At 37.9% G+C, this 26,284-nt stretch overlaps 1 protein-coding gene and 2 pseudogenes across 2 annotated transcripts; 1 reads left to right on the forward strand and 2 right to left on the reverse strand.

The window, feature by feature from the left end:
• Window positions 1-281: 281 nt before the first annotated feature.
• LOC110328692 lies at window positions 282-1,112 on the reverse strand (annotated as a pseudogene). Its single transcript, XR_002380872.1, has one exon. The product of XR_002380872.1 is annotated as an ARL14 effector protein pseudogene (transcript).
• A 1,835-nt stretch (window positions 1,113-2,947) lies between these two features.
• On the forward strand, window positions 2,948-24,951 carry Chordc1 (cysteine and histidine rich domain containing 1). Its single transcript, XM_021206265.2, has 11 exons — window positions 2,948-3,154; window positions 6,405-6,454; window positions 12,641-12,697; window positions 13,870-14,027; window positions 16,124-16,227; window positions 16,969-17,027; window positions 19,654-19,724; window positions 20,753-20,858; window positions 22,740-22,859; window positions 23,423-23,485; window positions 23,705-24,951. Exons 1-11 carry the CDS (start codon window positions 3,091-3,093, stop codon window positions 23,846-23,848), a joined length of 996 nt encoding a protein of 331 aa, XP_021061924.1. The 5' UTR covers window positions 2,948-3,090; the 3' UTR covers window positions 23,849-24,951.
• LOC110327353 lies at window positions 9,641-12,319 on the reverse strand (annotated as a pseudogene).
• Window positions 24,952-26,284: the final 1,333 nt, after the last annotated feature.

Below are 26,284 nucleotides of genomic sequence, written 5' to 3' on the forward strand. Positions count from 1 at the left end.
TGGAGTTTTATTGTCTTGCCTAAAAGTTGTCTGAACAGTGTTTTGTTAGTAACATTGAACAGGAACCTTTCTGACCATTCCAATGTTGTGAAGTTATCTATTTACAATAACCATCAGGCGCCTCTGATGCACTTGTCTCCAGAACAGCAATGGTAATCAACACTCCTGACCAGCGAAGATGTCCACAATTCCCTTTACAACTGATCCAAATTTCACTTCCAGAAATCTCACTGCTTATTTCTTTGCCTCATTTTCGTCTTTGCTGGTCAATATTTGGATGATCATTTTTGTAAAATATCATATAGCTGACAGGGAGATAACAGGCCATATGCTTTCCCATCATATTTATTATGGATTATCTCTCCTTCTTCAAACTCTATCTGCTTATATAGACACTTGCAGTCCCAGTGGCACTTGGCACCACATTTGGTAGAGCCACAAATGGGGCAGGCATAGAAGCATCCCAAGCAGTCCTCAACCAGGAAGTCACAGATGTTCATGTCACTGAAAATCAGCAGGCCCTGGAAGTCATACACCTTACTCTTTGCTGGAATAATTTGTCTGTTGGAAGCAGCACATGAATTTTTGGTGAGCTTTCTTTTCTCACTTTAACCACTTTCTGAAGCAAATTCAGTTTGCTTTCCTGGGTTTGTAAGCTGTAGTGACCTCAGAGCTTTAGCAGTCCTTCCATCTGACTCGGGTTTCCATCTCTGGTGGTCATCTGAATCAACATCCACACTTCCATTCGTGATCTGAGTACATTTTGGGTAAAGCTTTCAACCAGGTACAAGCTGTCTCCCAAACTTTGTGATCATAAAAGTGGCATCATCTGAGTCAATTACATGCAGATTCTTTTGAGCTAACTTCTTGTGTAAGTTAAACGGGTCACAAATGACTTCTGCAACTCTTCAAACCTGTCAATATACATTTTTACTTGATGGAGACAAATTGTATTATTCCCAGAAAGTGCCATTCCAGCTCTAAGCTGAAGCAAAACCTGTCATTTTTGATGACAACTCTTTCAATGTTTTGAAATCTGTGTGCTGAGTATAAAAGGTTTTATGGCAGTCGTGTGTGGTACGAAGCTGGACTCCAACTGAACACAGATCCATTGTCCTTGAATCTTTCAATTTTCCCCTGTTTTATTTTGCCTAGAAATCTCTTTGATAGGTCAACCATCTCAGCATCTCGGAGGCTGAATGATCAGAAACTCAAGGTCATCCTCAGCTACATCCCTGGAGGCCAGTCTGGGCTAGAAAAGTTGTACGGCCCAGTCCACTTGAGCTGTCATGGGTTCTCCATTGGGTTCCGGAAGCACCATGTCTTTAAAGTAAATTTTTAACCACATATATTTGTGGCATATGTTCGTGACCCATGTGCACATCACAGAACATGTTTGGAGGTCAGAGGAAAACTAGGAGTTAATTCTGTCCTATCACTTGGTCTTAGGGATCTAATTGGGGTCTTGCGGCTTGGCAGCAAGCATGTTTACTCACTGAGCCATCCTGGTACCCCTTGGTGTTTTGTTTTGTTTTAACATCTATAAGTATAAATACTTTGTGTGAATAATGAAAATTAATTTAGCAGTTATTTTAGCAATTCTACAGTTATTGCTCAGTGATAGAATTGCTCATTTTGTTATCATATTCTTGTATTTTTCAATTTACGTACTATAAGAAATTATTTTCCGAATGTAAATTTTTATCAGTAAAAAACAACAGACAGTAAAAGGTAACCTTACCTAAACAACTCATCTAATAATCCCATTAATGATGTTGTGACACTGATACGCAATGTTGGAACTGGCCATAAAACATTTTTTAGAGTGCTTCATCCATTTCTTATTATTTATGATTAATTTCTATGGTCGATTATAGTAGCTATCCATGGCTAAAGTGAAAATTGATACCACCTTTTAGAAATCAATTGGCAATATATAGTCTTTTTAAAACTTAGAAGTATTTAAAAGGTTTATGCCCTTCACACAGCATTACCTACTTTGAAAGTCGGGGAGGGGAACAATATGCAGTAAATTGATTACTGACTTGGGCACAATTAAATTGGTGAGATTATAGGAGAGAGTGAAAAATGGCAGAATTCAATATATTCCATCATTCATAACAATGACAACAAATGACTTAACAATGGCATAAAATGAAAATCCTATTAGCTTAAATAAATATATTTTATTTTTTATGTTGTTGTAACACATAAGTTTGATATTTCTAGGTATAAAAAGGGATACAGAAAATGAGGATCCTTTCATTATTGGGATGGGAAGGTTGTGAATAGATCTTCATTAATAAACTTGGGATCATTGGTAAAGTAAATTACTTTCCGTCATCAAAACAGTTTGCTATTTCAAAAGCATCATATAGAAAGCATGTGCTGAGGATAATATTGTTTGCAAGTTGCCTATTAATGCAATAATGTGTTTTGCACACTAAAAACGTTACAAAACCTACGGAAAGATTGAATGTAGGTTACGTGATGACTAATGTGAAATTTCTATTTAGAAATGTGATTGCCTCTAGGACTGCACTCGAAACATAATTTTTGCTCATTCTAACGTCCTGTCTTTTTAAAACGACTTAACCTCAATTTTTGGTAACTGATGCAGTCCCAGAAGAGCATAGGAGCGTAGGTTCTGAGGCTGCACAAACCTGGACTGAGGGACCAGGAAAAGGGGCGCTCCTCACCCCTCACTCACCCTCTGGCAAGCGATTGCGGCTGCGCGGAAAACTCACAGCCGCGCAACACCGCACCAGGGGAGAACGGAGGGGCGGAGCACAAAGAGACCGCCGCTCGCCGAGTCTTCCGCTTCCGCCCCTGGGTGTCTCATCCATTACTGTCCGGATCCACCCCCACTGTGCTCCTCTGTGGCAGTCCGGCAGGAAATCTGGCCACCGCCCGGCGCGGGCCCGTCTTCCGGTCTCTTCTGCGCCTGTGCAACCGGAACGTTCGGGAAAATTCCTGAAGCAGTACCGGCGGCTTCCGGAAGCTAGCTGCGGCCTGAGCAGTAGCGCCGGTCATTGCTGCGGTGATTCACTTCCAGTCCCGGGTGGTGGTGGGTTTCGCCGGGAAGACGGAATGGCGCTCTTGTGTTACAACCGCGGCTGTGGCCAGCGTTTCGACCCGGAGGCCAACTCGGACGGTAAGGAGGACCGTGGCCGGCAGCCTTCTCCCGGCCTCCCTCTCCCGATCCTTGGCCTCCTTCACCCGGCTTCACCTCGTGCGGTCCCCGGGAGCCTCCCTGGTCTCTCACCTCTGGGAGCGCAGGGCCGGGCGCTTCCGTGTCCCCGGCGCCCCTCATCCCTCAGTGGGCATCCCCTGCACTTCCTCCATTGTAGGCTATTCAGACCCGGCTTACACTGTCCCCGCCGTGATTCCTGGGCGTAAGAGGTATAAAGAGGTGCACACTATTAGACTTACTGTTCTGTTTGAGTACTAGTGGAAAGAAAGCGTATTGTCACGCTTTTTAAAAAACCGTGCTGGGCTGCGGAAATGACTGTTAGACATCCGCTCCACAACAACGTTTTCGGCATACTTTTACTGGGGCCTGCAGCTTTAAACTACGCTATTCCAGCATAAAATCCCCTAGTGCCGTTCCAAAAGCCAGTGTGGTCTTTAATTTGGAATGCACAGTGAAAGCAAGCACCTAGGCTGGGTGAAACCAGAGGTGTGAATGAATCTCCTTAGTGAGTGGAGTATTTATGCAGATTACTGGGCTATTGCAGGAATAAACAACACTTATCTCAGATTTATCTAGTATGTATTATATGGTCTTTATACGCATTTATATATATATATATATATATATATTCATTATATAACTGAACCATACTGAAGTATTTCATCACAGACTGGAACACCACGTGTTAGTAACACTGTTCAGCTTTGTAAAAGGGGTTAAGACCAGTTCCTTAGGTAGTGATCTTGGTACACAAGTAAACCAGTAACTTCTTTCAAAATAAGACTGGAACAGGATTTAAAGGGAAAGATGCAGCCAGTGTGTGAACACATATTTAGGTGTCATGATATGTGCATATTCTACTTCAGTACTGAGTACATTGATGCCTTGTAGGCTGGAGCAGTATTTTTAGGGTCCTAGATTCCTGACCAAAGTTCAGGAGAGATACCAGCTTGTCGTTGGAAGTTTATCTGTCTTTGTGTGTGTGAAATGGAACCAGAGGCTAGGAAAGCCATGAGTAAATAGACAGTCACCAATTTGGGGCTAATAACAGCTTCACGTACATCAAGGGAACTCCAGTCCGCTGACCAAATTGGGAAGTCTTTTACAAAGTAGGGATAAATGCCAAGTAAATTGGTTGAATGAAAGGCAGTTGATAACACTGGACTTAGGAGAAACCTTTTTAGAATGGGGATCATTTGATTTTATACATTAAAATTACAAATGAAAAGATTAGTGCTGAAGGTACCAATATGTTCTGGTTTTCAAGGAGTACAGTGATAGATGTGTTCTTGTAAGAAGCTACCAGTCTGTATCCAGCCCTCCTGTTCTTAGTGATATGGTATATGTTCCATGCTTATTGCCATGTCGCTTTATGTTGTTTTGTTTATGAAAATTAGACTCTTTTCAAGATGATAGGGCATTTTAGTATGTAATTCAAGTACATGTTAAAAAGACTAGTGAATTATAACATACATGTGTTAAGCAGCTAAAGTAGACAGACTTTTGCAAACAGCATAGAAGTTATGAGTGACAAATGAAAAATTCAGCTAAACCTGTGTTAAAAAAAGGCCTCAAAACGTAACCACTAATGTGTTGTCACTTCCCATCATTAAATATGAATTTCAGGAAAACTATTAAATTTGATAAATGCTAGAGAAGAAATGTCTGTCAAACTGTCATTCCTTTTGAAAACAGTGGCTTTTCCCATTTCATTCATGCCAGTTACACTGTGAAGATCTAGCTGTTTCTGACATCCTGGACTATTTTACACTTGACTGTGTTTATACATTGTATACTTCAGTAGTGACTGTACCTTAAATTCAATTTTAAATGATTCCCTCTCTACAGCATATCTTTGTGCATACAGGTTTCCATTCTGAACTTCTATATTCTAACTCATTGTATATAATTAATAGCCTCTTCTTGTTCCATTGCATTAACTACTATTTTGTATACATAGCAGTTACCAAGATGGTAATATTAACTTAGTAACAGAGGGTAGACAGATCTCAAGGCAACACCAGGAATTGGATTGTAGGGAATTAAACTTGGAAGGTTGAGTGAGTTAAGACATTTACAGAGAAATGAAACCTCCTTTCTCTAACCTCATAGCACTGTTGTCAGGTAATAAGTGTGCCTGTTATCTGATTGTTTTAAACAAAACACTCCCCATTGCTGATGGTTTTAAATGTATTTTATATAAGAACAAAGTAAGTTAAAACTTTTATTCTGTAATGAGGAGAGAGACAGGAAATATATAATAATAGCACCAATGAAAAAGACTGTAGAAATCTATGGTTTGTATCTAGGAATTGATTAAAAACGCTAATTTAGTAATTAGATATTATGGCAGTTACTAAAATGTTGAGTTTTTTTGTTTGTTTGTTTGTTTTTTGTTTTTTTCAAACTCTTTTAGAGAATTTCTTGGGAAGCTTGTGTGGATAGGTTTATAAGTATACTTCGGTTTGCTGTTTTCATGAAAAGATATGGCCAAACAGAAGATGGGAGGAGTGCTGAGACTGCTGTCCCCTGGTTACAAACTAGCTGGGAAGGGACTGTGCTCCCTCAGGCTAAGCTGAGGGTGTGAGGGCAGGTGGCTGCTGCTGGGGAAGGAGTTACTTTGCTTCAGGGGAGTGGCTAGCCAGGTGAATATGCATTCAGGCAGTGCTAACTGGTTCTAGTGGACATTAAGTTCAGGGCAAATGCAATGGGTTGGTGGGTATAGGTAGCATGGCAGGTAAGAGTGTTGGTTCTTACTGACAGACATTGGATACCTGAATGAGATTTTAGAGAATAAAAATAATATTGCCAGAATCACTGGCATTTAAAGTTTTATTAGTAAACGAATTTTACTACAAAAAAATGAAAGAATATGGAGCAGTGGTAATAATAGCAAAATTGCAGTTATGAAGTAGCAACCAAAATAATTGTATAGTTGGAGGTCACCACAACATGAGGGTCACAGCATTAGGAAGGGTAAGACCCCGATACAGAGTATTTCTGAACATTACCCTTAAACAGTTCTGGATTAGTTTTGTCCATGCATACTCCTAGAGATTTAACTTAATATTTTTAATACAAGAAATGTAAGTTTTAAGGCGTTTGCCTGAATTTGGAAAAAGGTTGAAACCCTGACACCTGAAGGAAGAAGTGATATATACACTTCCATTCATAAGCAGTTGTGTGATTTTCCTTTCCTGTGTTTGAACAGATGCTTGCACATACCACCCAGGTGTTCCTGTCTTTCATGATGCCCTAAAGGTAGGTACAAGATACCTTTTCACTTTCTTTGTATTTGCATAATAAATTTAAAGATGTAATAAAACCTTTTTTTTTCTTCCACAGCTTGTTAGTTTTTCTTTCTTAATGACCATTTTGGGGTAATTTAAGCAGATTGTCTAAAGACAGAGATAGTTGACAGTGATGTTTTCCACTTATAAAGTTATTTTATATATATTCCAACTCACTTTCCTAATGATTTATTCCCTTCCTAAGTTTGAAGTTGAATTAAAGCAGTCATATTGGTCTCAGTCTTTATTCTATCACTATGACACTAACAAGAAAGGCCTCCCCTAGGTATTAGAAGTTGTTGTTTCTGGTATTTAATGCTTACACACGTTTAGTTGGACTAGTTTACTGGAAACATGATACCATATTTTCTCTTTTATTTTCTAGCAAGCTAAAGAATCAGAGAAATGGGAAAATGTTTTTCTTGTTTGTGAGCTGTTTGTTTGTTTTTTGTTTGTTTTTCTGACCAAATGTTTAATGTTACCTGTTAAAAAAAACTTTTATGAATAATATGAGGTATTTAAGTTCTTAGTGACTTACACATTTTTAAAACAGGATAAATTTGAGAATATCAGGTTACTTTCTGTCTTTCCTTGAGTATTAATTAATATAAACAAAACTTTTTCTCCAAATATTCACCTTATGACATTAGCGTGTTTTTGTTGTTATTAATATAAACTTAACTACTCATTTAGTTAATATGAAACTAGCAAGCCATGTAATGCTTGTATTGCTTGAAATTTACTTGGCCATGGAATCCAGCAGACTGGAAAGCCAAGGTTTGCAGTAGGTATTTATAGAATACTGACAGACAGCAAGAACCTGGAGAATTCTTGTCAGTGACAGCACTTGCCATCTGAGCAAGAGGACGACCTAAATTTGTTCCCCAGCACCTACATAAAATCAGGATGAAAGGAGTATCTTTACCATAAGGCCAAGAAAAGTGGGTCCTTAGGCCTCTCTGTGGGAGCCAGTCTAGATGAATTGTCAAGTTCTAGGTTCTGTGAGAGACCTTGACTCAAAAAGTTAGATGAAAAGAAATATAGGGCACACACCTGAACATATAATAAACTGAGTAAATAAAAACTAATATAACTGCAAAAATGAGGATAATAAAAAGTATTTCAGTTAAGGAGTGAAATGGTTTGATATTGTTTGTAGGACACATACATTCAAATGTGTTCTGAGAATCACCAGGCGGTGACAACTTGAGGATGGGCTTGCAAAAATGGGAAGCAAGCATTCCAGTGGATAGGAAATCAGAAATACTAAAAGGGAAAAATACAAAATAAAGTATAGTAAGAAAGGTAATGAACAGTAATCAAAAAAATAATTCTTTTCCAAGAAAGAGAAGGACACCTCCATAATCAGTTTCAACACATTAAAGACTTTTCGAGGCTAAAAAAGAGCAAAGCAAGAGTCAGAGGAGAGGGCCCTGGAACATTGTTTCCTTGTCATAGAACTTAGCAGATTCCACCTTTGTTTAGATTTTTTTCATGTATGTATGTATATATGTATGTGTGTCTGTATACATGTAAAACTCAACACTCTTGACAGTACATTTTTTGAAGACTACAGATAATATCACCACTCTCTATACTCTAAGATTGGTAATTCGTTCATGTGCATCTCAATCTAAGAGTCTCAAAAAAAATTTACAGGGTATTCAGTTTTTCCTTTTAAAAACCAGCGAGAACCCTAAAAGAGCATATATTGTTTTTTAAAAAAAATCACTACCAAAACTTCTATGCTGTAAGAAACTACCCATGTGAGTTTAATATTATTTTAGGGACACAAGGATACTGTATTTCTGTTTCTTTACTCTCTACTACATTGGAACTAAAAATAACTGAAAGCAACCTCAGTAAGCTATTCCTGATAAACTATGTAAGCAATCTGGTTTTTGAGTGAAATAATTACGAGATGTCTTCAGTGGCCTTGCACCAGACACAGAAAAGATGAAGTTCAGAAGAAAGGCCAGACAAGCTCTCAGTGAGACCAGAATACAGTGAAAGAACCAATAGTAAACCCTCCAGGAGGAGGTAAGGCAAGCAGTGCAGGGAGAGAGGTTCAGAGCTGGGTTTTGTTCCTTGTGGCTTGGATTGAGAGTTAAGAAAGAATCAAGGTGATAAAGGCATCTAAATACCAAAGCAGTCACTTTTCTGGGTAACCAAGGGGTAATTATTTAACCTTATTTTCATTGGTTTAGTGTTCTAGTCAGTTAAGGACTTCTCTTACTACCTGAAACTGAGGATGTATGTTTACGATGGAAAAGGACTAAAATTATTTATTACTATGGGCCTATTAAGCTCTGGATTAACTAAAGCTGCTGTGCTGATAATTCATTAAAAGTGTTCTGTGCTGGCTTATATTTAAGTTGGTAGACAGAGGACATTATCAGTCTGTTTCCTTCCCTAATTTTCTGGCTCCTTGCTTTAATACCTAGGCGGCCCTTGATAGTTTGTTAAAACTGCTCATACCTCAGTTGCTTCTGTCTGTTCTGCCTCTAGCTCTAAGGTTAGTTTACTTTAAAAACTAAAGTACTATAATTATTATTTAGTAGAGTTTTTCACCTTACTCCTCAGATCCTTTAAATACATGAATTAGAGGATGTTGGAAATTGAAATGGGGTCTTGTGTACACTGGCAAGAGCTCTTCCAGTGAGTTACATTCCCTCATCCAATAGATGGTGTTAAAAAACTTTTTTTTTCAAAAACTTAAATACTATTCTTAAAAGCAGCACCTGATTTTCTATTTCTTTTTCTCAATTTTCCCCCCCGCAGACAGACTTTATTATTGATATCAGTACGGCAGAGATGCCCGCATAACAGGGGAGAGGGGATCCATGCCAACACCAGTCCCCTCCTGCCCCTGCTGGGCCTTTGAGGATGGGGCCAGTTCCTCCTGCTCCACCTCAAACACTGTGGGTGGAGAGCCCAAGGGTGGCTTTGCTTCTGGCCCCTTTTATCATCAGTCCAGTGTAATAACTTCTGTGAAGGCATTCAGTTTCTCTCTCCCAGCCCCTAGGTAGGGAACCCCAGCGACTGAGGAAGGGTAACATGGGGTGTAGGAAGAACATCCACAGCCTCTCCCTACCTGCCCCAAACCCTTGAGTTTCCAGGGCCCCAAAAAAGCAGGTAGAGGAAGTATGGGAATTCTTCATGGGGTCTGGGATCCTAGATGTTTGGGCTTGAGGGAACCCCACAGCGACTGAACACCCCTACCTACACATCTTGCAACTGACTCCCCAGAGGGTCCTGGGAGGCAGGAGGTGGAGGTCTGGGAGCGAGCATCCAGACACTAATCGTAGCAGGAGCATGCATGCAGCCTGCACAGTCTCTGAGAGGTTGGCAGCACTGGGCTCACACCAAAACGTGTGACAGCAGAAGGAGGCTAGGCCGGCAGACCTGATGAATACAAACGTGCACATATCTGCCCACAGCCAGGAAGGAGAGAAACCGCACCCGACACTCCCCCAGCATTGCTTCTGTTTGCTGGTGCAAGGTGGTGAGAGTGGTAGGGGCCACACTGATGTGACTTGGAGTCCACTGCTCACAGCTACTGGAAGACAGGACTCCAGGGCCCTGTTAATCACATCTACTCCAACAGGTTTAGCAGCAGGCACATTCTTCGGATAATAGACTTGGAACCTTCTGCACCAGCTCATTTGATACTGGGAATTCCACTTGGAAAGGGACATCCACGGGTCCAGGGAGAGTCTATTTACCAAGCAGCGAGCATTGCGCCATTCAGACATGATCTTGGAGCCGATCTCATGCAGGCTGGTGGCGATGTTCTTGGCAGGTGTCTCACTTTGAAACATGTGGCACTTGAGCATCTTGCACAGCTTATCGTGAGCTATGTAGGCAAAGTCCCTTCCACTGTCCCACCCAACGCCCCACACATGAATGCTTTAGAGTCTCATCCTACACCTGGAGCAGCAGATCCTTTCTCTCTCCCCAGCCCCCAACCTTCAGATAATGTAGATCATTTTTTTGTGGTAGAGCTGGCAGATACAGTTGTTGACTGCCACACTGCTCCGTCCTGGGGCCAGCTCCTCCTGTCATCTACCCAGCCTAGGGAGCCCATGGCGAAACAGCTGATCCCTGGGTTGGCATTACGTTGGGACAGCTTTTCTTTTGGGGCACTGGTTCTGTGCCACAGACTGACCTCACTTGGGTCCCCGAACTGCGTGGAACGGGTCTCTGGTTGCAGGTGAGCGAGGATTCGGCGAATGTGGGGTGACAAACAGATGCAGACACAAGGGAGTGTGGTATCGGAATGCCCCCTTTCAAATTGAGCATCAGATTATTTATATAGAAGAAAATAGGGAAGTTACACAAAACAGGAATGCAAACATGGAAGGGCTGGCAGGAACCCACTGGGATAACATTCAATGTTAACAGCTGGGATCAAAAACAAGTCAGCTCAAAGTCAGTAGCTGGGGGCAAGGGCTTCATGCCCTTGCCATAGATCCTATAGTCCACCTTCCCCCTAGGCCATTGTAATGCTTGTGTATGGGTGTAACTCAGCTACNTATGGTTCTAAGTATCTACTCTGGTTCCTCTTTAGATCACAAACTTCCTTCTTCCTAGAGAATGGTAAATTCCTGTGTAGGGCAGTGACTTTGCCTAGACCCAGGGTCAGCTCAAGGACTAACATGGCTATGTATTAAGGGAAAGCACATGGATCTGTTTTCCAACTAAAGCAAGGACATTGGAGCATTCGTTATACAAAATGTCACCATTCCAGGAGACTGAGTTTCCTTGAACTTTTGCCTCGGGACAGCGCCCAGGTTTTGGGGGCCTGTTGGTGCTTGTCACTACTGGAAAGTGTAGCAGTTCTGGGCTGAGGCTCTGAGCTGGGAAGGACACTCAATGTCCCCTCCTCAGGGTCCTTTAGTTTCAACTCCATTGGGGGCCCCTCACTGGGTTCATCCTTCCAAAACTCTCCTTCAAAGCCTTTTTGGTGAGCAAAGCGAGTCCAGGTGAGTTGGGACTGCTCCCCTGTGAAGGGGAGGCCCTGCCTGGGGGTTAAATAATTTCCCCTTGGTTACCCAGAAAAGTGGGTGATCCCAGTTGTGATCTGCCAATAAATAGTAGGTCACTGAGGTGTCCTGGACCCTCATCCATTCCAGTTGGTAGATCGGAATATGTCTGGAAAGCATTGTGGTTCCAGAAAAAAATATGTGTGATAAGGTGGCCCGTCTTTGAGGCTAGTGCTCTTGCTATGTTCCCGGGGGCTATCTGTGAGGGCCTGGGGCCCAGAGGGGACTTCCACATTCTCCTGAGGCTCAGGTAGCCCTGGAGAAGATAAGTCCTCATCCTCTTCCTCCTTGTCTTCATCCTCCTCCTCAGCCTCTCCTGCTGCCTTGTCTCCTTCATCTGGTCCCTTTTCCTGGGTGCTGATGATCAAGGCAGATCCATGAAGCCCTGTGTTGGCTGCATTGTGGGCCAAGAGCTCCAGCTCAGAGAATAGATGCAATAAGCCTTTGGGACCCAAAGGTGCTGTCTCAACCTCCTGGCTAGCCGCCTCCAGGCTAGCCGCCTCCGCCAAGGTCAAGGTCACATTTCCGTTCTAGTCTTGGTGGGCTGTGGTAGCCGTCAGAAGCTGGTTCTGGCCTTCCTTTAACCACTTGGCATTGGCAGGGCTTGGTTCAGGCACACTACCCTCTCCCATAGCACTTCAAAGGTCCTTGGGTACCACAGCTGTAGCTTGCAGCTTGGCATTGAGCAGCTGATAATGGGCAGAGTGCAGGGGTAAGGGGAAGCTGAGTGCAGGGCTGCCTTTGCTGTTTGCATTAATGACCGGCTGGTTCAGGGATGATGGAGCAGACATGGCCTTGGTAGGTCCTGTGCGGCAAGGCCCCAGGCCCAGGTGGCCAAGGTGGTTCAAGCTGCAGGGCCCCAGCAACACCGCAGCTTCTCCATCACAACATCCCTTGCCCAAGAGCGTGCAGGCCGCGCGGAAGCACACATCATGGCGTCTGATTTTCTACTTTAAGGAAGTAATTATTTTTTTAAACAAGATCGTTTTGTGTGACTAGCAAACAGCGTACAAAAGTTGAACTGGTGTGTATGTAATTTCAGGATTCAAGGAAATAAGTGCAACACGGTTTTAAGGTTTTTTTTTAATTTGATATTTTTCCTTGTTTTATAGGGTTGGTCTTGCTGTAAAAGAAGGACAACTGATTTCTCTGACTTCTTAAGCATTGTAGTAAGTACTAGTTTATTACTCTATATTGTTTTCCTAAAATTACATGTTCCTGGAGGTTCCAGAGTATGTAGTCAGATAACTGATATCCATTTACTCAAATATCAGACTGTACCATACTTTATAAAGGGGCTACATCTCCTCCATAACCTCTAAAATCTTTACCTTGGAGAATTTTGCCTTGAAGAATTAAGAGTTTATTATGCTTGGGCTGGTGAGATGGCTCAGTGGGTAAGAGCACCCGACTGCTCTTCCGAAGGTCCGGAGTTCAAATCCCAGCAACCACATGGTGGCTCACAACCATTCGTAACAAGATCTGATGCCCTCTTCTGGAGTGTCTGAAGTCAGCTACAGTGTACTTACATATAATAAATAAATAAATCTTTAAAAAAAAAAGAATTTATTATGCTAACTATTCATTTGTCATTTTATGTCCTTGGTTTTGGTATTCTTGAAGAGAACATCAGGAGGGAATGTGTAGGCAGGCAATGATTGGGAGCAGATGCTCCTAGCACTGCAGTGACTTTGGGGAGGGGCAGAATGTAGTATGTGAGGGGGTGAGGAAGAGGAGGAGTGGGGAAACGATCTGGGAGAGGGAGTACTGAGAGGAGAGGGGAGGCTGATAATTGGGATATAGAGTATATAAATAAATAATATAAACAGTCGCAGTTAGAGGCAGTAAATTTCATCAAGACATCAGTGAAATGGTCCATTGTTTTATGTGGCACCAAGAAAGAACAATCATTATTTCAGTGTTATAGATGAGAAAAATAAATTTTAATAAATTATTTGGGTTAAGGCCATATTTCAGCTTAATAGGAAAAGGGAAGCTCAGCTTGTTTTTGCTTATGTTATGTCAAGCAGGGTCTTATGCAGCCCAAGGATGCATAAGGATAGCATAGCATCCTTGGGTTGCCAGGGATGACCTTGAACTCCTGATCTTCCTGTCTTCAAATACAAGTGCTACACCGTGCCAGGCTTAGTAGTGTTGGAAATCTAGGGCTTTGTACATGCTACACAAGCACTCTAGCAACTGATACTACAGACTGAGGCCTTTTTGAATAAAGAGCTTTGGCATGTATAAATAATTAGAAAAGGCCTTTGAAACACCCAAAATACAAACATACATACATAGAGTGGGTCAAAGCATAACTGTTCATATCTTTTACTAACAGGGCTGTACAAAAGGTAGGCATAATAGTGAGAAGCCACCTGAACCAGTCAAGCCTGAAGTCAAAACTACTGAGAAGAAGGAACTATCCGAATTAAAACCCAAGTTTCAGGAGCACATCATTCAAGCCCCTAAGCCAGTAGAAGCAATAAAAAGACCAAGGTATAATCTATACAGTACTTATATTTGTGACAGTATCATACTGGAATTTGCTGGTGGTGTGTTCTTTTAGCATTTTGTATAAAGACATTTGCAGTGTCCACTTCTGTTTTTTTTTTCCTTTGGTAGTAACCCTTTAATTTTTGAGGGTATGCTCTCACAGTTGGATGGTTTTATATCTTCATTTTCTGGTGTATCATTCTCATGGCGGCATGGTGAGATTTGGTAAAAGAAGTGTCATTTTATGTAGTTAGCTTGAATTGAAGAGCCACAGAGGCCTAGTCACTTACTTTACTTTTAGATTTGTACTTAGGGAGTTTGAGTTAGGATACCCTCTGTGTCAAAATAGTTTAAAAATTGCTTTTGCTCACCTTGAAGTAGAACTAGATTGTTCTATTCTAATTACCTCCTTTCAAACCAGACTATATTTTGAAATGCATTAATACAGTGGTTCCTAATGCTGTGTTATAGGGACCTGCCAACCATAAAATTATTTCATTCCTACTTCATAACTGTAATTTTGCTGCTGTTATGAATCATAATGTAAATATCTGTTTTCCACTGGTGTTAGACAGCTCCTTTAAAAGGGAAAGAAGTCATGACCCATGGTTTAAAAACCACTATATTAATGGGTTTACTTCTGTAAGGCAAGATCTTCAATCTGCACCTAAATAGTGGCTGTAAAATGTAAATACAGAAATTGGGCTCCAGATTTGTTCCTCAGTGAATTGTTTTTAAGTGCAAGCCTGAAAAATCATTAAAAACAATAGAAGCTGTATTCACATTATAGATTTACAGTGTTTCCAATTCTTTCTTTTGTTTAAATAAATTAATAGATCATTACATAATATAGCCCCAAAATAAAAATCCTTAATTTTGATATTCATTTACTCATTAGCATTTTGAGGTATAGGCTGTAATTAAAGATCAAAATGCTTTTATTCTTTCTACAGTATTCAGTCTTAAGAGACTATCAAACAATAGTTTACACAGTTAAACGAATACCAAAAAAGGACAACAATTTTGTTACAGTACAATTCATCTTTAAATCTGTTACATCTCAATACAGTCTATTAGAATTTAATGATAATATGAGTTATTACCATTTCTTTAATGATGAACTATACAGATATATAAGCTTTACATAAGAGGCTATGAGAAAAAGTAAATGTATTTTAATTTTTTGTTTTATATGTAAGGGCATGTTTTGCCTACGTGTGTGTCTGACTACTTGCATCCCTGGAACCCATGGAAAACAACTGTTTCCCCTCGAACTGAAATTATAAACAGTTTTTGAGCCACCATTTTGGGTACTGGGAATAAAACCCCAATCCTCTGGAAGAACACTCCTCTAAACCACTGAATTAGCTCTCCAGCACTGAAATGTTTTATTTTAAATATATCTGATACATGCGTTACAGATTCTAGTGTGCTTCATTAATGCTTTACAAGTTATTGTAGATGTAGAGTGAATAACCTATGATCTTTTTATTGCTACATTTATTAATAAACATAATTGTTTACTGAATAGGCTTAAACAAATGTGTGTGTGTGTATATATATATGTATATGTACATATGTGTGTGTGTGTGTATATATATATATATATATATATATATATATATATAATAAGCACTAGAAGATAGTGGTGGATAAAATTTTATCTAAGTTGAAAAGTCTATACTCTTCACATAAGTAAATTGACTCAACTAGTAGAGATGAGTTTGTTTTCGCTTAGTGCTTGAGGATTTTGCTTGGGGATGAAGTGAAAAGGATTCTATAGTCCTTTACATGGGGCTTACTCATCTTTACACGCTTGAATGTCTAGTCTTTCCTTTCTTCTTATAGTCCACTGTGTAGTGGTATATTTATGCTGGCAATGGCATAAAATTTTGAAATTTAATTTCTTAATAGATGCAGCATTTTATTGAAAATTAGAATGTTGGTCGGTTATGGCATTTATTTATAAAATACTTTTAATTAGAAAGAATTTAATGTACAGACAATTAATATCTCACATGGGACATTATTAAGGTTATCAATTTTAAGTACAAAGAAGTACTTTGGTCTATTGATGATAAGACTTCAAAATTCTCTAGCCCAGATGAGCCAATGACAAACTTGGAGTTAAAAATATCTGCTTCCCTGAAACAAGCACTTGATAAACTTAAACTGTCATCCGGGAGTGAAGAAGATAAAAAAGGTAAGACATTTTTGTTTGTTTTTGGTAATTTTCTGTCTAAGTAATAGACATAATTTAGTAATTTTCTGTCAAAAGAGATAGCTACATTGTACTGTGAAAATGTAACATATTGTAGCAGAGAACTAACTACCTTCCCAAATGCTAACACCAGAGAAGTAGCATTTGGTCGGTCCATTGATGATGTCTTTGTTAAAACTTATGATTCCATAATTATCAGTTAAATTTCTTCAACTAAGATGTTTCTTTGTATACCATATAAAATATCTTTTATTATCCATTTGATTTCTGCCTAATATCAAAGGACAAAAATATCATCCATGACTTCTGTTTCACAAGAGAATACAGGATTTTAGAAGATTGGATGATCACTGCATTGTAGACTGGAACATAATATATTATTTGAGAGCATATAGAAAAAAAGTGGCGACAAGGCTTTTTGTTTCGAGACAAGAAGACATTGTCCAGTAGCTCCAGCAGCCCTGCATGTTGCTTGTGTGATCCGGGATGACTTAGAACCCCTAATCATCTGCCTCGGCCTTTCAAGTGCTAGGGTCTGCGTTTGTTTTTATCTCATTGTTTTCCTTGAATTAGACTTGTTTTAAAAGAAAGGATACTTTTTAAGACTAATATAATACAACAGTGGAAGTACTATTTTATTATTGTAGTTTATTACTCTTGTTTCTAAAAGAGTATAGTTATGAAGCCTCATGTTACCTTTCTTTTTTTTTTTCTTCATTGCAGAAGAAGACAGTGATGAAATAAAGATTGGGACTTCTTGTAAAAATGGAGGTTGTTCAAAGGTATATATTATAAAACTTTGGATATATGCAGTAAAATTTTAATATTCAAGCAATGGACTGCAGTTCACTCTAAAGTTAGAAAATAGTTGCGTGCTACTTACATGTTTGGCATTTTGCTGAAAACTAGGACTATAAATACAGTAAGACTTCTAAGAGAAACATATGATAAAATAATTGGAATAAATCTAATTTGATTAACTTGTTATGTGCTGTACAACAAGTTTCCGACTGAAGATAATAGTATCGAATTAAACAAAAATCTCATCTTGTAGAGCATTTTCTAATGTGGACAGGGGGATAAAAATAGGCCATTGAATAATTAATTTAGGCAGACCTGAAATAAATAGGATAAACCTAGCAACTAGCGTAGTTCCAATTGTGGGCTACTTGGGTCAGATTTGTCAGCGGTCCTAGTTAAGATTCAGGGTGAGGGCAGGGGGTGGTAATTACCCTGGGAGTAGCTATCCACAGAGGGAACCATACAAGTAAAGTGGCTTTAGAGATATGCTGCTCAGCAGATGGCAAGGTCATGGGGCTTGGGCAATAATGTGAAAGGAGTGGGTGAAGAAGTAGACAAGGCGGTGAAAGGCCTAACCCAGGACAAGGGGCTGGACTACTTCAAACTGGTGCTAAGCCGTTGTGTTTTGGGTTTTTTTGTGGAAGCAAGTTACTCTGTCCCAACCTGGCCTCAAACTCTAGTCATTTCCCTCAGCTGAGTGGCAGGATTACAGTCGTGTACTACCATCCCCAGTTCAGGGAGAGAGCTCTGTCATAAGTAGAATCAGAAGGAGGGAAAACAGCTTCGACCCTATTATAAAAACCAGGTAGTGTTATTCCAGAGAGTAGGTTGTTAAATGACTAAATGTAGAGTATGGCTAATCACCATGAGAGCTTTTGCTGTCTGTCCTGTCTGCCCTTTCATGCTTTTCCTCCATGACACTTTACCTTTACTTGACTCATTCATTCTGTTCCCAACTACCTCCATCTCATGGTAAGGATTATAATACGGTTTTGTTTGCTTTTTGTTTTATTTTGAATGCTTAGCTATGTGAATGGCATAGAGCTCATATGTATACAGTTAATGGTATAATTTGAATAGTTGGGCATTCAAGAACCTTGGTAATTGGTGGACTTAAAGTCACAGCCTCTGTCCCAAGAAGCCAAGTTCATCTTTGATAATTTAGTTAAAACAGATAAATTAATCGTGAAAAACATAAAAAGCTTTTATTCATGTGATCACATTAGGGAGGGACAAAGCATCCACCCAAAGTCCGTTTTGGCTGAGTGAGATTAAGGCTTAAATAATGTATAATGAAGCAATTGCAGTCAGGGTATGGTCCCACCTACAATAAACTCACGGTTTGGCCTTTCCATTTGACTTGGTACTGGGTTTTGGCCTTCTATTCCTCTGGTTTGAGATTCCTTGGAGGTGGGGGAATACTCAAAACTTACGAGCTTTCAAAATGAACATGACAGTATTGAAAAAGACAGCTTAACTACTATTTGATATTTTTCTTCCAAAGATTTCTATCAGCATTTATTTTTTGCTTGTTACTGATGTCAGTGTAAAAGGAATAATAAAACTTGTTGTTTTATGGAATGTAGCCATGGTCTGACCCATTTTGGGGCTCTGAGGTTGTTATTACTAAAGTGTACTGCACTTGATAATTGCACTTGATAATTGATTTTTCCTTCCAATTTTTTATTTTTAATAATGTCACTATAAATATTTCATTGTGTAACTTTAGTGACTAGAAATGGAATTGTATGTATGTTCAGTTTTAGGTGAATGGAGGCAAATGCTTGCAGTATCTACCTGGTTGTCTACACACTAGAGTCTTTTCAGTGTTTATCCTTTAGCAACTCTGGTAGAGTGTACAGTTTTCTTCCTTGCTTTTTACTTTCTTCACTGGTGTTAAGGTTGAGACCTAACATATATACTTAAGGAGATAAACTCCTAGCAGTTCATACTTAACAAAAATGAAACCAAAAATTTTGGTCTTCTATACTTTAGTTAATATGAGTACAAAAATAGAGAATATACTGCAAGCTGCATCCACGTTTTATTAACATGACTTTTTGTGAATTCACCTATAGAGCCTTCATGTACAGCAGCAGTGGGGCCCGGATCTTCCAGACAAACCATGGATGTATATATAGGTCTGCAGCTCATTTTACCATTTGTAGGGATAAGAAATCAGTATTCTACTGAAACTTCAGAAATAATTATTAAATTTCCCATAATAATTTGTAATGCCCACACAGGGTGAATATACTGTGTATATAAATCATGTTTCTGGTGAGAGTACAAGTCCCTTGATTCCAACATGTTTCTGTACATTTGAATGTTTAAATATAAATCAGTGTAACTTCATGCCTAAAAGGCTAAAACCATCTTATATACAAGTTGCCTACCTTTCTGTTTGCTTTCTTTACAGAGATCTAGAGTTTAACCGTGTCCAAAAGAGGGTCATTTTCCATTCCTTGATGAACTTACAAGTGTTCTTGTAGCTGCTGTTAGTATTATATGAAGGCCTTATGTGTAACCAGTATTTCAGATAGGTATTATAAGATGCAAGTGTGAGATAAACAGCTAATATTTTCCCTCTGTGTCTTTGTTTTATAGACATACCAGGATCTACAGAGTCTAGAAGAAGTCTGTGTATATCATTCTGGAGTACCTATTTTCCATGAGGGGTAACTTACATACCATATTAAAATATTTATAATAATGATTCAAAACATTAATTAAACCTTTATATCTTTAAACATTGCCATGTAGTTATAGTAAAAAAATTACCTACATTAATACCATTTAATCCTAATAATAACCTAAGAAAGTGGGGAGGAGCAGTTGCCTTCTTAAACACAGGAGAAAAATAGGGTTACAGCTTTTAAGTTATCATCTTGATTCTGCAGTACGATCTTATTTGGACTTGTTTGGGGTTTTTTGTTGTTGTTGTTGTTTTTTAAATGAGGCAGGATTCTACTGGTTATGCAGATAGCTTCTACCTCAGGATCCTCAGGCCTTAACCTCCTGTGCAACCGCTTACAGGCATGTCCTGCTGTATAGCCTGACTTACTACTCTTCTTAGTGTAAAGGACTGACATTCAGTTTTGGGGCATTAGTTTTTTTAGCTATGGATCAATGAAAGCCGTAACCAGGAAAGGCCATGCTTTTCCATAACTCTCAATTAACAGTTTGTTTCTATGTTATAATATAATTATATACAATTAATATGTAGAATCTTTACTATATTGGAGTTTTCAACTGTTTCCATGTGCTTCAGGGTTTTTAACCTGGAGATCTAGTTTTTTATTCCCTGTGCAGAGTTGTTTCTTAAGTTAGTAGTGGTTTTAACTTCCTTGTGATTGGCCTTCATGTATGGAAACACTAGATTCTACTTTGCTCCATGTTCTTTACTGTGTTATTGAAATATGAATATTAGTATCTTTGGTCATACCACATTTTGGTAGCTTCATGATGGAATTTGGTGTACATTCTCCATGAGAAACCAGACCTGGGCTCTAAATAGTTTTGTATATTTACTCAAAAGCTGAATTAATACAATAAATAACACCCTGGTTTTTACAGTGAGTTTCCCTAGTATGTATGTATTTTAGCAGTTAAGTACTTGCAAGATATTTAAAGTTGGGAATTTTTATTTCTTAATTACATTTGTTATAATGAAAATATTGGCTTTAATTCATTGTCTAATTTAAAGGATGAAATATTGGAGCTGTTGTAGAAGAAAAACTTCAGATTTTAATACATTCTTAGCCCAAGAGGGCTGTACAAGAGGGAAACATGTATGGACTAAAAAAGATGCAGTAAGTAACTTTTTCAAAGTCATATGCTGATCTGTATTTATCTAAATCATTTTTAAGAGATCTGAGATTAGTATGTATTCATATTAAAAAAATAGCTCTCTTACAGGGTTAAATATTGTCATGTGTACAGAGTAGTTAATCTCAATATCTCAGCAATATCTATTGACAAAATAATCCTTGTATGTATTGATACAGGTATATAAGTTTTCAATAATACCCTCAACCTGCCAAAATTGAAAGATCTTTGTCTTACTAAAACTAGTTACAGGAGAGCTGAAGAGTTGGCTAAGTGTTTAAGTGTACTTGTTCTCGCAAAGGACCGGGGTTTAGTTCCTAGCATCCACAAGGCTCACCACTTCCTTAGGCACCATACACAGTGTGGTACACAGACCACATGCAGGAAAGCACTTATCCACACAAAATAAATCTAAAAAAAGTCTTTAAAAAATTACTTTCACAACTTTTCCAATTCTTAAAACTGTTTTATAAAACCACTTCCTATTAATTTAGTGTTACTAAACCAATATTTAAATCTGATTTTTTTTTTTTAATTGCCACAAAATTATTCATCCATACATAGAATCTCTCTATCTAATGGCCAAAAGTCTTAGGTCTATGAACATAATTCCTTACAGTCCTTTAAGTTAAAAACAAGAAACCGGTTTGTCGTTAAATATGTTATTATTTTAACAACATCATTAATATAAACAAATCCTTTGTGTTGTGCTGTTACTAATGACGTTTATTGATCCTTTCTAGTTCATAAAACTTGTATCTATGACTGAAGGCTTTATACTCAAGGATGTTCAGTATTTGGGTATCTCATTGTTCTTGCTTTTGAATTATAGTTTACTGACCATAAAACTTGCAGAAATTTTTTGCTAGCAGAAAGTGAAGTTAAAAAAAAAAAAAAGTGAGGTTTGCTCATACATTTTTCTCTATTGTCAAACCTTAACAATTTAAACTTTAAAAAAATAAGTATTTCAGGATTCCCTGAATTTTGTGGTTAATTTGTTATTTCTTAAAGCAGTTTACTTAGAAAACATCATTCATTTGTTTTTAAATTCTACTGATACCATAGTGTATCAATGGAAAATAAAGCTCCTTTTTATAAGAGCAGTCAAAAGATGATTTCTGTAAGTTGTGACATTATCTTCATGTTAATAAGAAAGGACAAGATAATTTAATAATCATAAGAATAGTTATTAGCTAACTGTGTGTGTGTATACGTGTGTGAAGGTTCCAAGTTTGGCCAATTTATTTCATGAGATACGGTCTTTCCCTGAGCCTAGAGCTCATCAGTTCAATTGTGGGATCTTGTGCTCAGTCCTCCAGCATTAGGGTTACAGATCCATTCCAGCACATAAGAACATCTTTATGTGGATGCTGGTGTTCCAAACTCAGGCTTCATGCTTGGAAAGCAGGCACAGTACCAGCAGAGCCATATTTCCAATTGTAACATCCCCAAAACATTTATTCATACAAAATAAACTTAAGCTTCTCATGCTTTCAAGTTCATATGTTGTCTCTTACCATACAAATGTCTTCTCATTTCTGTCTTCAGTATTTAGTGGACTATAGTATATTAAAATAGAATGCAAGTTTAATGAGGCTTGTAAAATATCTCCTAAATGGACAGTAACAATGTAACCTTAAAGAAGGAAAACCAAATTGGAGAAATGAGGGTACTCACATGATAAATTGTTAAGATATTTTGTGTTATAGTTTATTTAAGCCTTCTGTAGGATCTTTAGATGTTGTATCCCTGAATGCATGAAGTGCTTAGTTGCGCATAATAATTTTTGCTCTATTAACTGACCAAGTTCTTTTTAAAACAGTGATTATGTAGTGGTTTTTAAGATTACAAAGTTTTTCTTACAGGGGAAAAAAGTTGTTCCGTGTAGACATGACTGGCATCAGACTGGGGGTGAAGTTACCATCTCAGTGTATGCTAAAAATTCCCTGCCAGAACTCAGTCAAGTAGAAGCAAATAGTACTTTGGTAAGTATATTAAGTGACTCAATAGAAATTACCTTAAGCACATTGTTTATATATGAACATTTTCTCAGAAGTTCTTATTTCTGATCAGAAAATCACAAATGACTTTCATGGAAACAGTACAAACTCACAGTGTAGTAGACTATTCCAAAGATATCTAGAAATATAGTAGCTTAGAAAAAAATCACAAAATACATATTTGTTTCTCGGTATAAATCTTCTAGCGAATTTTTCCTGTTAATCATTTTCTTAAATGAAACAGTGGGGCTCAGTATTGACAGTTTGTCATAGCTTGAGCAGTGCCAGTATTGTCTTTATAATCAGGNCTTAGTGTACTTAGTCTTCATAGCTTGAGCAGTGCCAGTATTGTCTTTATAATCAGGACTTAGTGTACTTAGTCTTCATAGCTTGAGCAATGCCAGTATTGTCTTTATAATCAGGACTTAGTGTACTTAGTCTACTCTTGACTTGGTGTGGTTCAGTGTTTCACTGAATGGTTAGTGTGTATTATAGTCATATTTTCAATACCTAGCACCAAAATAATGACAATACATGATCTATTTCAGTTAAATGTACACATTGTATTTGAAGGAGAGAAAGAATTTCATCAAAATGTGAAACTGTGGGGTGTAAGTATTATGAATCCATCAATTTTTCCTGATTCTTAAGATCATTTTTAGAATGCTTATGTAAAGTTGATGAATATAACCTTAACATGTCCTATCAAGATAATTAAATTGCATTAAAATGGCCCCAGAAGCTTGATTTTGATATTATAATAAACAAGATGTGTTTTTTCTGAGAACAATAAAAGCACCAGGTTAACTCTTACTCTTGATGTGTTGTAGGTAATTGATGTTAAACGAAGTTATGTAACTATGACTGCAACAAAGATTGAGATCACTATGAGAAAGGCGGAACCCATGCAGTGGGCAAGTCTTGAACTACCTACAACCAAAAAGCAGGAGAAACAAAAAGATATAGCTGATTGATTAGAAGAGAAATAGAATTCTTAATGTGTGTGGTGAAATAGTTGCTTGCTGCTGTAATCTTTTTGTTGTTTTTAGTTTGTCATTTTGGGGTTATCATGAGGTTCTTCAAAGCCAAAGTCTGTTAAATTTTCGTGCCTCTTATCTTCCTTTCAAGTTACATAATATGATTATTCAAATCTCCTCACTAGAACTATAATTGTTGCCCTTACACTTGAAGGGAGGGAAAGAAACCATAAGTATAATTGCAGTATTTTTTAGTATAAATTATTATAAGCAGGAAGTGAAACAAGTTTTTTTGTTTTGTTTTGTTTGTTTTTATTTTTTATTTTTTTTTAAATTCTGATAACTCCTTTTTCCCTTAAATGGGAAGGCAAAATGGTATATAAAAAACTGAGTTGGCCTCTCCATCAACTTTTGTTATTCTAATTCTTGAAAATCTTTAAGGAAAAGACTTTTGTTTGTTTCTTCCTATGCAGTGGTTACTTTTTTAGTACTAATTCTGAAGCAATGGAGGCAAACCCTCTGTGTATGCTGGCTGAGTTTATAATTCGTTTGCAGTTAAATTAATTTCAGAAGGTTGCATCAACACTTGCATTACCTGACAAGCAGTATAATTTAAGTCTATGGGAAATAAACTAATATTATAGAATTACAACTTGGTTAGAATTCATCATAAGAGTAAGCAATAATATTAAAATCTCTTTCCTGATTATTTAAAGGACTCTTTATGGTGTTTTGACAAAATTATATCTGATTTATAGTTTAAACACGCTTATGGGTTATGTCTCCCTGATGAAAAATTGTATCTGTTAAATTGTGAATGTGTAACTTTGTTGAAATATATTAAGGTGTGTGTTGCAGCTTGAATCTGAAATTTACCTGGAGGCTTGTTTTGAGCTGTTGGTCTTTCAACTTGGGGCTCTGTTTTGAAGGCTGTGGGACCTTTAGGATATAGAGGGGTGAGCCTTTAAGGATTATACATTCCTGCTGGCCTGATCCAGTCAGGACATATGGACTGCCTCTGTCCCATACTCCCACTGCTGTGGCCATTATAGATTGTATCCTCTGAAACCGTGAGCCAAAATAAACCTTACCTTCCTTGAGTTGTTTCTGTCATGTGCTTTGGTCAAGACAAGAGAAGTAATATACTACAGGAAAATTATAGTCTGTATTTTAGAATACCTCAGTGCTATGTGTTAATTTAGTAGTGTAATTCTTGGGATCCATTTTAAGGGTTTCATGAAGAGTTTTACACATATAATGGTTATGTGTTATACTTCATTTTCATTAGTTGTAGATGACACAGATAAACTTAGATCAAAATAAAAGTTGAAGGTCTTTATTTCTCAAACTTTTTGGTGTTAATGGAATCCTAATAAAGTTTCATTAGTTTATTGTTTTAGTTAATAAAGAATCTGAACGGGGGCTGGAGAGACCGCTCCTTTAAGGGCACTAGTTAATGGGTTCAATTTCCTGCATCCACTTGGCAACTTAGATACTTCAGGATCTTCACTTCAGATTCGGGACCTTCTGGCCCCAATGGACATCAGTCAATTATACTGTGCTGTTTGATACAGCAAGCAACCTAATTTGCATGAATTATCATTCTGCTATTAGCAGATAACTATTAAAGATATTATTTACCTCAGGCAACATATTAGTGTCTTTATATTAATATAACCTTCAGGCTTTGATGAAGTAAGAACATACTAAACATTTTTTGGAAATAAAAAACTGGGATCCATATAGTGTTTCTAAGTTTATAGTTAAAAGGGAATGCATTTAGAAAAAGAGATCTTGCCAGGCAATGGTGGCTCATGCCTTTAATCCCAGCACTTGGGAGGCAAAGGCAGGTGGATCTCTGAGTTCGAGGCCAGCCTGGTCAACAGAGTGAGTTCTAGGACAACAAGGACTACACAGAGAAACTCTCTGTCTCGAAAAACAAAAAAGAAAAAAAAAGAAAAGGAGATTTTGTGTACTACCTAAGGAAAGAGGTTGAAACAATTTGATTCAGAATAATAATTATATCTGTATCACTTCCTTGTTGGGGTGGTTTTGTTTCCTTTTGAATATCAGCAATTGTTTTGGTGTCACTGTTAGAGCAAGTAAAGTTTTCTAACTTCAGATTGCACAACATTTTTCTTCCATAGTTGTGCAGGGGTTACAATTGTGACCATTTAATTATTGTTTCAGAACTTCTGCATGGCATTCAGATAAAAATTAAGGAAAATTTAACTCTAAAGCTACAGTATTTTTAAGAAAGAGTATTTTACACTAGCAGTTAATAAAAATGCTTGTTAGTTTTGAGAAGTTATTTCTATTAGATATATGTCTTTTTTGTTATAGCATCAAAACAATCAAACCTAGATATAATTTATACACATTGTAACTCAATTTACGATGGGAAATTTAAAATGCAGTTTTTCTTGTCTAGCT

This window comes from Mus pahari, chromosome 10 (genome assembly GCF_900095145.1).
Source record: "Mus pahari chromosome 10, PAHARI_EIJ_v1.1, whole genome shotgun sequence".
In the NCBI taxonomy this organism is placed as follows: domain Eukaryota; kingdom Metazoa; phylum Chordata; class Mammalia; order Rodentia; family Muridae; genus Mus; species Mus pahari.